The sequence below is a fragment of the Micropterus dolomieu genome, linkage group LG10 (genome assembly GCF_021292245.1).
Source record: "Micropterus dolomieu isolate WLL.071019.BEF.003 ecotype Adirondacks linkage group LG10, ASM2129224v1, whole genome shotgun sequence".
NCBI lineage: Eukaryota > Metazoa > Chordata > Actinopteri > Centrarchiformes > Centrarchidae > Micropterus > Micropterus dolomieu.
Genome location: NC_060159.1, coordinates 949,022 through 959,187, shown reverse-complemented (window position 1 = coordinate 959,187; position 10,166 = coordinate 949,022). Strand labels below are relative to the sequence as shown.

General features: G+C 42.9%; 1 protein-coding gene across 4 annotated transcripts in view; it reads right to left on the bottom strand.

Annotated features, from left to right (window-relative positions):
- Window positions 1-1,223: 1,223 nt before the first annotated feature.
- The window catches only part of cep85l (centrosomal protein 85, like), a 30,657-nt gene continuing 21,714 nt past the window's right edge, over window positions 1,224-10,166 (bottom strand). For 2 of the 4 annotated variants that reach the window (XM_046060994.1, XM_046060997.1), the window contains exons 8-13: window positions 8,377-8,531; window positions 7,968-8,085; window positions 7,068-7,118; window positions 6,805-6,912; window positions 3,318-3,498; window positions 1,224-3,007 (exon numbers count right to left, since the gene is read on the bottom strand). In XM_046060994.1, the coding sequence (XP_045916950.1) occupies window positions 2,841-3,007; window positions 3,318-3,498; window positions 6,805-6,912; window positions 7,068-7,118; window positions 7,968-8,085; window positions 8,377-8,531 (780 nt within the window). In that variant the 3' untranslated portion in view covers window positions 1,224-2,840. The remainder of the gene's footprint in view (window positions 3,008-3,317; window positions 3,499-6,804; window positions 6,913-7,067; window positions 7,119-7,967; window positions 8,086-8,376; window positions 8,532-10,166) is intronic. The other 2 variants (XM_046060995.1, XM_046060996.1) reach the window with 2 other exon arrangements.

Here is a 10,166-nt window from a genome sequence, read left to right as displayed (position 1 = left end):
GAACCTTGGTGTTTGGTTTGATAGTAATTTAAATTTCGAGCAGCACACCACAAAGCTTGTTCAATCATGTTTTTATCAACTTAGAAATATAGCAAAAATTCGATCTATGTTAACTTTTAAGGACACTGAGACCATTTTACACGCCTTCATCTCATCACGCCTGGATTATTGCAACAGCTTTTTCACCTGTTTAACCCAAAAATCTATTGATCGACTCCAGACTGTCCAGAACTCAGCTGCCAGGCTTTTAACCAGAACAAAGAAATCTGACCACATTACTCCTATTTTAGCTTCATTACACTGGCTCCCAGTATGTTTTAGAATTGACTTTAAAATTCTATTGATCACTTTTAAAGCTCTTCATGGCCTCTCGCCTTGTTATATTTCTGACCTTTTAGTCCCATACGCACCAGCATGTACCTTGAGATCCTCGGGCAGAGGTCTGTTGTCTGTTCCAGAGTCTCGACTGAAAACTAAAGGGGACAGAGCGTTTGCTGTCAGAGCCCCGAAGCTCTGCTGACTGCAGGCAGTATCTGCTCCTTTGTGCGCGGAGGAACAGGTGGAGCATTGCCAGAGCTGTTTGGCGACACCGTGGTGAACTTTATGCAGCTGCAACATCATCCAGCATGACCGACTTGGCGGTGGGTCAGTGATGGTCTGGAGAGGCATATCCTTGGAGGGTCACAGACCTCCATGTGCTAGCCAACGGTACCCTGACTGCTGTTAGGTACTGGGATGAAATCCTCAGAGCCAATGTCAGACCTTGAGCTGGTGCAGAGGGCCCTGGATTCCTCCTGGTGCAGGAAAATACCCGGCTTCATGTGGCCAGAATGTGTAGGCAGTTCCTGGATGACGAAGGCACTGATACCATTGACTGGCCCTCACGTTCCCCAGACTTGTATTCAATTCAAGTCAGGACACCATCCGCCTTCTCATCAGGACATTGTCAGGAGTGAATACAGGCATGTTGGGGCGTACACACTATTGAGTGACATTATGAGTCAGGTTGATGAAAGTTAGCTGTTATCAGCCTGTTATTTAAATTTTTCACTTTTGTGAATTTGAATCCAGCTCATTGGTTTGTGATTTTGATTTCCACTGACCGTTGTTACAGATCCGAAGAGAGTGAATATCAATCAAGAGTTTCTTCTAACCTGCTTACTGTTTTACTGCACACAAATACTGCAAGTATTCTGACACCAGTTTGTAAAAACTCACACAAATTCTTTGGAAAAATAATTTTATTTGCCATCTGAACAAATAAGATCAGACCTCCATATTTCAAACATAAACATACATTTAACATTCATATATTTTGACAGTAAAACTAAAAGAACATCAAACTAAGAATAATTTCTTATTCAGAGGAACAAGCCATCCAGTGGCTTTTTAAATCCTCCACAGGTGGACTGAACACACTACCTATGAAGACCAAAACAGGTCTTTGGTTTTGGTTGTCATGTTAGGTTAGTGCACTTAACTGTTAAAAAACTGTTAAATCATGCAGACAAAAAGGTTTGGCTTGTTTGATGAAGCCTGGTAGTGGAAGTAATTTATTCTCTGACCTGTTTGGTTGCACAGAAGACAAAATCTACCAAAAAAGTGCATATGCTGTTTACATTTGCTGTTTCAGCTTCTCAGGCTGCAAGATTCACTGTACCCAAGGGTAATTACAAACAATCAACATTTTCAACTGTATATAACATTATATAAATGTGCTGTCTATAGACTGAACTGTTCTTTTGCTGTGACAAACAGCTGAGGAGTCTTTGTTGAATTCATCTGCCCATTAATTACCAAATAGTCCTATGGTTGACTTTTTTTGATTAACATCACAACTGCACAATTAATATTGCTTTTTAAGACATTTTAATTCACAGAGATAAGAGTTTCAAACCCTTATCTAATGTCTAAAGGTCTGATATGCAATTCAAGACAGGAGCCTGAGATCCACATACCTGAGGTTGGATATTCAAAGATGAATGTGAATATCCCGTTTCACCACAGCCACTGTGCATGTGGCTGAGTGTGCTCTTTTCAAAGGGGTTCTCTGCCTTTTTAGGCTTAAAGGCAAGCAATACAAGCCATAAGCCTGGAAACTCTATAACAAAAACTTTAACAATAATTCTGTGTCCTTGGGTTTCATGAAAGGCGATATATAAATTTAAGTTCCTATTATTGTTTTTATTATTAAAGGAACAGATATTTTGGTCCACCTGGGGGAAGCACAAGTTGACATATCAACTCATATTGTTGCTATGGTGATGTGTTAAAACAGTTGCTCATTTACACATCCAGCAGATATGGCTAAAACAGAGGGGGACTGCACAGTTAAAGGTAATTCTCTGTGGGTTCTGTGTCTACATGGCACATTAAAGATGGGGCAAGCAGAAGCCTTTTTGTTCTATTATGAAATTTTCTGTACATCCTGACAGCAATCAATAAATCAAATGCTCTGACAAAAATGTATCTGCTGCTGTCTCAGGACTGTAATGAGCACCCGTACCTACCTACCTGCCTACCTGTGCACACTCTGCATGTTGTGGGGTAACGGTTTTGGAGGGAGGCTTAAAGGGAGGGGGTGGGATTTTCTTTCAGTTGGATACTTTCAAAATCTAGCCGACTCTTCAACGTTGCCTACCCAACTTTTCCAATGTCAGTCAACATGTACAAACCATGAAGGTGACAAAAACACTTGCCTGGGGAAAGCCCACATTGTTATGGCCCTGGTAATTCTTGTTATAAATAATTCTTAATGTGATTATATATGAAGTATTGAGAAGTAAGAGTTAAAACACACGGAGTGAGAGCAGTCCTGTCAGAGCTGTGGGGTGCTGGTGTCACTGGGAGACACAGCTGTCACCCATATACTGAGCATAGCGGTCCGAGATGCTTGTCCTCAGCTCGTCGATGTCTCTCCTCAGCTGGCCGACCTCTAGCAGCTTGAACCTCAGTTCTTCTTCCACCACCACCCTGCAGTCACTCTCCTCTGCCGAAACACTCAACGCTGCATAGGGACAGCAAAGTAGAAAAAGTTACAACTGGCAAAGGGATAATATACTGTGAGCCAGACTGAATTATTTCAGGAATGGTGAATCAAGGCCCTTACATGAAGATAAGTAAAGTAACAGCTGAGACTTAGTTTAAAGACTGAGTATACGACAGATTATCCAAATGAGGAAATGGTAATATGTTTTTCTCTCCCTCTGAGCCAATCATAGATAATAACTCACTATCTGTGCTGGTAAGTAAAGAATATCTATACTTATGTTCAAAGCCTTGCAGGAAGTAATAATGTGTGTGTGTTATTCACATACATTTCATGCCCAGAAGCAGAGACAGGTTGGGCTCTTTCCCCTGTGCCCTCTGAGCCAGGATGCTGCAGAGAGCCTGGAGGTCCAGTAGACACATGGACATTTCTTTTAGCAGCCGACCCACTTCTAGTATCTCCACGTGGGATAGAGGATGCACCATCAGCACGTCACCCGCCTGTCGCTGCTTGTCAGTGGGAAACAAAGGCACATCTTTTAATTCCCAGTAACTTTGCACTCATACTGCAGAAAACATGCCCCTCAGGGATACACCAGTGGTTTATACTGTAAATGGCCACGTGTTGGTGTCCATGGTCAGAATTTCACAAAATGTAATTGTAATTGGTTAAGTCCTTTTTGAAACAATGTTCAAGGTTCATTTATTTGACATTACATCATTTTTGCACAATGAAATGAAAGTTGTAGCTCCTTTCATGCTACAAACACAGAACATATATACATATATTTAAAATCAGAACAGAAGGTAGAAGGTAGGCTTATTACAACAGGTCATAAAGTGAAATTAGGTTTGTGACTCCCTTCTGCTACGTAGTAGACAATATACAGTCATACAAAAATCATAAAAATGGTAAACAGAAATAAATGCAATGGTGCAGTGCTGAGGATGAATTAGAGTTTAATCTGATAGCTTGGGGGAAAAGCTGCTCTGCAGTCTGGTGGCTGGGTGGGTACTGTCCTTTAGTATCCTTTAGGCTCTGCATGCACCGCACCTCACCGATATCACTGATGCTCGGGAGATGGGTAAGTAAGTAAGTAAACGTTATTTATATAGCACCCTTCACAGAAAAGAGGGGTCACAAAGTGCTTCACAGTAAAAAATAGAATAAAATAAACAAATAAGAACAACACTTAAAATACAAAACTACATGGCTAGTTAAAAGCTTGTCTAAAAAGATGTGTATTAAGGTGTTTTCTAAAAGGTTCCACAGAATCCAAGGCTCTCAAGGCTAAAGGGAGGGAGTGCCAGAGCCTTGGAGCCACCACACAGAAAGCACGATCACCTCTTGTTTTATAACGTGTTCTGTGAACAGTTAAAAGGTGTTGGCCAGAAGTTTTAAAATGTACTCTAAAACCAATCAGAAGCCAATGAAGAGCCTTAAGCACAGGAGTAATGTGCGATCTCTTGTTGGTTTTAGACAAAAGCCTTGCAGCTGCATTCTGTACAACTTGCAGTCGGTCTATGGAGGATTTGTTTAGACAAGTGTACAGTACATTGCAATAATCCAGACGAGAAGAAATAAAAGCATGCACAAGCATCTCCATCTCTTCTTTAGAAATCATAGATCTAATCTTAGCGATGTTAATGAGATGGAAAAAACAGCAATGAACCACAGATTTAACATGACACACAAAAATGACCGTCAGAGGATGATACAGCCCCAATGGCCTGCCTGATCTTAGGGGTAATGTTGTCTGGGGAAAAAATCACCACCTCAGTTTTGTCTGTATTTAGTTGCAAAAAGTTGTCTGCCATCCATTTGTTAATGGAGGCTAAGCAATTATGCAACACGGACAGTTTGTCTAGCCTATGAGAGGTACCCATGATGTTCTGAGCCTCCGGTCCTGGGCCGTGCACATCCCATGTTAGTGATGTTTCCAGTCAGGATGCTTTCTATTGCTCCTCTAAAAATCTGACAAAACCTTGGGAACCTTTGGCCTTCTTAAGCTTCCTCAAGAAATCTAGTCGTTTCTGAGCCTTCTTCATCAGCGTGGAGATGTGAGATGACCATGTCAGGTTCTTTGTGATGTGATTTCACCCTGAAACTGTTCACCTGCTCCACTGATGTAGACAGGAGTGTGTGTCTTTAACTCCTTCTTCCTGAAATCAACGATCAGTCCTGTCCTCCTTGGTTTTGCTGACATTGAGCAGTAGGTTGTTCTCTGTGCAACACTCTACAAGTTCCTCCTGATATGAAGTCTCATCGTTGTTTGAAATCCGGCCAATGATGGTGGTGTCGTCCGCAAACTTCACAACAGAGTTCACTTCGTGTCGGGGGATGCAGTTGTGGGTGTACAGCGTGAACAGAAGGGGGCTGAGCACACAGCCCTGGGGGGCTCCGGTGTTGAGCACTAGAGTGGAGGATGTGAGTCCGCCAATCTGAACTGTCTGGGGTCTGTTTATGACGAAGTTCAGTGTCCAGTTGCAGAGTGTGGTATTTAAACCCAGAGTGCTGAGTTTGCTGATCAGCTTCATGGGGAGATTGTGTTGAACGCGGAGCTGAAATCCACAAACAGCATTCTGATGTAGGTGTTGTTTTTCTTAAGGTGTGTGAGGGCTGAGTGGAGGGCAGTGGAGACGGCGTCCTCTCTGGATCTGTTGGTTCTGAAAGCAAACTAGTGAGGGTCCAGGCTGGCTGGGATGTTGTTCTTTATGTGCTGCAGAACCAGTTTCTCAAACACTTCATCAGAATGGGGGTGAGTGCCACAGGGTGGTAGTCGTTCAGTCTAGACCCTGCAGACTTTTTAGGAACAATGGTGGCTGTCTTGAAGCAGGTGGGAACCCTCTCCTGAGACAGTGAGATGTTGAAAATGTCAGTTATAACTGATGGGCACAGGTTTTTAGTACACGGCCAGAGATGATCAGGCCCAGCAGCTTTACTCATATTCACATCTGCTGTGGATACTAGCAGTGGCCGGTCCTCTGGAGCTGGACTAGCCTTTACAGCTGACGCTTTGTTGAGGAGATTAGAGCAAGCACAAAATGGTGTTCATCAGGTAATGTGGCCTCACACATGATCCTGTTTTTGTAGCCTGTGATGTTTTTGATGGCCTGCCACATATCTTTGGGGTTGGTCTCTCCAGTCTCTGCTGATGTCTCTGCCTTGCCTCCTTGATGCCAGCTTTCAGTCTCTCTGGTGGTGCTGTAAGCTTCTTCATCACCTGACTGAAAAGCAGCTTTTCTGGCTCTGGATAGAGCCCTCACCTCTCCATTCAACCTGGCCTTGTGGTTGGGGAGTGATTTTATTGTCTTAGTGATCACCACATCATCAACACATTTGCTCCTATATGATGTCACTGATGATTGTTCTCCTGGGGTGGTGGCCTCTCTGAACATTTGCACTCAGAACAGTCCTGTAGAGCTGCTAAATCAAAGTCTGCTTAATATTACTGTCTCACAACCACTCATAGCCACAGTCACAAAAACATATTTATTTTTTAAAAAGTCTGGCCCCCTAGGCCCCACCGTAACTGGTCTGGTTTCCTGTAGCATTTAGTGTAGTAGGCTATTAAACTGTAGACAATTAAAATGTAGACACTATTGAATATGTATGAGATGTGTTGGTATGGATTAATACAGACAAAACATTCTGAGACTGACTTGTGAAATGCTTAAGAGATCAGTTGAAGAAGTTGTAGAACTTCTAGAAGACTGAAAATTGATCAAAATTACGAATACTGATCAGTAACCACATCAACAGCCAGCTCATAAAGAGAGCGAGCCAGACTAAGTTAACACTTCAAATACTGATACCTGTGGGGGGGCTCTGGATGGGGTGGCTGGGCTTTCCTCCTTTTCTAGTGGATAAGACTGTTGTCGAAGAGAATGGCCTCTTTTCTTTTGCAGTTTCGTACTCATGGCCTAACAAAGCACAGAATACGACAGGTAAGCGTGAATGCTAAAGTGAGCTCAAAGAGGCTAAAAAGCAACACAGAGCTGAGGAGAACTGCAGGGCCAAGTGAGAACTCATTGTTCATTTGAATGAGTGACACTTTTTTTCTGGTTTGAAAACATACCGTTAGTTGTGATGTCAGTCTCTCAATCTGCCCTTTCTGATGCTCAATCAGCTGGTGGGGAGCAGAGATCACATGTTAATGAGAAAATGGTCTGTACTGGTATAGTGCCTTTCTAGTCTTTCTGAACATATAACATTCATCCCCATTCACACACACTGATGAGCAGAGGCTAAAGCCCAGTTCACATTACAAGATTTTAAGCCCGATTTGCAAGTGACCGAGCTCGCTGACAGTCGGACTGTGATCAGGGGCAAACCAGTGATCATTCGGTGCTCGCCAGTCTTTATGTGAACTACTCCACAAAGAGGCTCACTGACACATCACCGACCCCAGGCCGATATCTAGCATGCTAAATACCTGCAGACGTCGGCCGACTCCACATCCACATCTAGCCAATGAGAGCAGGTATCTACTTTTTCACTACAAAACACTTTTTACTCACCTCCAACTCTCTCTGTAGCTCAGACATTCCCTGCTGCCTGTGTGTGCTAATCCATTCTTTGTCTTTATAATCTTTATCTTTATAATAATAAACAATTCCTGTTCCGCATCATTTCCCATGTCTCCGAAGACCAGATAGAGCCGTCGGGTGACAGAGTCGTTGTCAGCTTGTGTAGTGTGTGACCCCCTGTCACCGATCTGTCAACATAGTGTGAACACCACAACCACTTCAAGACTCCTGTTACAAGACAACAAGTCATGTAGTCTGAACAGTACGGCAATTTTCTGACATTGAAAGTCGTGTAGTCTGCACAAAGCTTAAGGTGCCAGCTGCTCATCAGAAAAAGAAATGAACACATTCACACACAGTTTGAGGTTCAGTATCTTGCCCAAACAGTTTGACATGCAGAATTTGTGTATGTATGCATGCACTGAGCCTGTGTGTGTTCAGCATGCTACCATGCTGCTCTGCTCTTGCTGCTCCAGAAGTTGAGTGTTTTCCACCTCAAGACGCTTCAGGTCCTGCATTGGCAACCTCACCCCATCATCCAAACACTGCTGCACCTTCTTCTGCAGGCTTTACCAAAATAAGACATGTAGTCACAGAGATAGAGAGAGAGACCAGGAGAAAGAGATGAGAGCATGTTAGCAGCAGTTCTGTCATCCAATGTAGAAGAAGGAGATTTAGAGAGCTGCATGTCTAGTTACTGCAAAGACACTAATGGTGAAGATGTTGCTACATCGCACAAACATGACTGGAGTGTGCAGTGCTAACTAGTGAAAGCAAACATCTGAACAGCATGTCCATAGGCAAAAAAACAAGCTAGCAGCAGCTGTTCATCGTGCCACATCCTGGTTGGTTATGTACCTGTGTACAGATGCAATCAACTCCTTCTCTCTCTTGGCCTGCATCCCAATCTTGATGTTTTTCTCCTTCATCAGAGCACAGCCTTCCTCTAGGCTCTTCTGTAACCGAGACATTGTTTTCTCCAGCTCCTTGGCTTTCTGCTGCACCTCCTCCTGCTGAGCACACACAGTCGTACACAATGTGGTCACTGGAACTGAGCAATGTTTTTAACAAAATATTAATTAAAATGAAATAAATATGTGACATTATTGATGATGAGACTATTTATCAAGAAATATAAACTGTGAGCGTTAATAAAACCTGAATCAAAAGTTAGGAAAAACACTGTTTTTGTTCAGCCAACGGAAAAATAGCCCAGAAAATACCAATACTCTTTCTAACTTCAGACTCAGACCTCATCCTGTTGTCGCTATGACAACTATGAATTGATGGCTCAGACAGGCAAAGCAAGTAAAAGCACACACGCAGTCCCACTGCTGTGAAAATCCACACACTCAAACACATAACCTCATGTATGGATTGAAACAAATGAGTGCTCTCAATGTTTAACTTTGGTTTTGGTTAGGAGATGCTTTGCACCAGATTTTGCTACTAGTGACTGTCCATCAGCAGTCCATTTGCATCAGCTCAAATTGATCTGGTGAAGAAAGAAGGACAGACTGAGGAAAATTCTCTTTTGTCTGCCAGACCCCTGCCCAAAGCCCCGCCCCCTGCAGCAGAGAACAGTTCCCCACCATCAGTGATTACTACTGTTTCCTTACTGACTTGGGCTCCTCTCCTGTGGAACCAGGTTCTAGTTTGGGTTGACATTTAAGAGTAGGCTTAAGACTTTCCTCTTTGATAAAGCTTATAGTTAGGGCTGGCTCAGGTGAGTCCTGAACCATCCCTTAGTTACGGTGCTATAGGCCTAGACTGGAACTTCCCATGATGCACTGAGCTCCTCTCTCCTCTACTTTCTCTCCCTCTGTATGCAACCTCATCCTATTAATGCATGTTACTAACTTGACTTCATCCCTCTCCCATAGTCTTGGGCTTTCTCGTCCCTCTCCTATGTATGTCTCGGTATGTACTTAAAGACTACAAATGTGGATGTTATGTCAAGATATGATTAACTGACCAATGATATTCTTGACAAAGGTTCGCAGAGGACATTACATATACATCTCCATTATCAGCTTTTTTTAACCAGTTACAGACAGGAGGAGAAAGGAATCACACAGTTACAAGACGTCAAGTTGTGTAGTAGTTGCGCTGACAGTCGTGTAGTCTGCACGAGCCTTTAGAAGAGCTACTGGCGAAAGGCTCTTACTACACCATTTGCTTTACCATGTTGTCCTGTGGAAAACAGTTAACATTGTGCCAGCAAAGCACAAATGGTTGAGCATCCCTACCACTATAGAAGACATTAAGTGAAGGCAGGCTTTCACAGCCCTGCTCTCCTAAGCCTGGCAGCCTGTCTGTGTATGTTATAGTGTGTACCTGCTGGGCCTGTGCCTGCACCTCGTCCAGCGTTGGCAGGTCGGAAAGGTATTTCTCCAGTGTCTCTATGCGCTGCTGTTTTTCGTGGTTCTGTTCGCTCTCTCTCTGACATTTCTTTTTCAGACTACTGATGTAGCGATCCCTCGTCTTTATCTGTGGACAAAAAACAATATGCTGCACTGATTTCATATTATAATGCTGAATGTAATTTAAATATATTTAAATGACAAACATGTTCAGCATGTACAAATGTTATAAAATAAAATATTCAGTTATCAGTTACAGTTTAAAAAGCTTTTTTTGTATTAGAT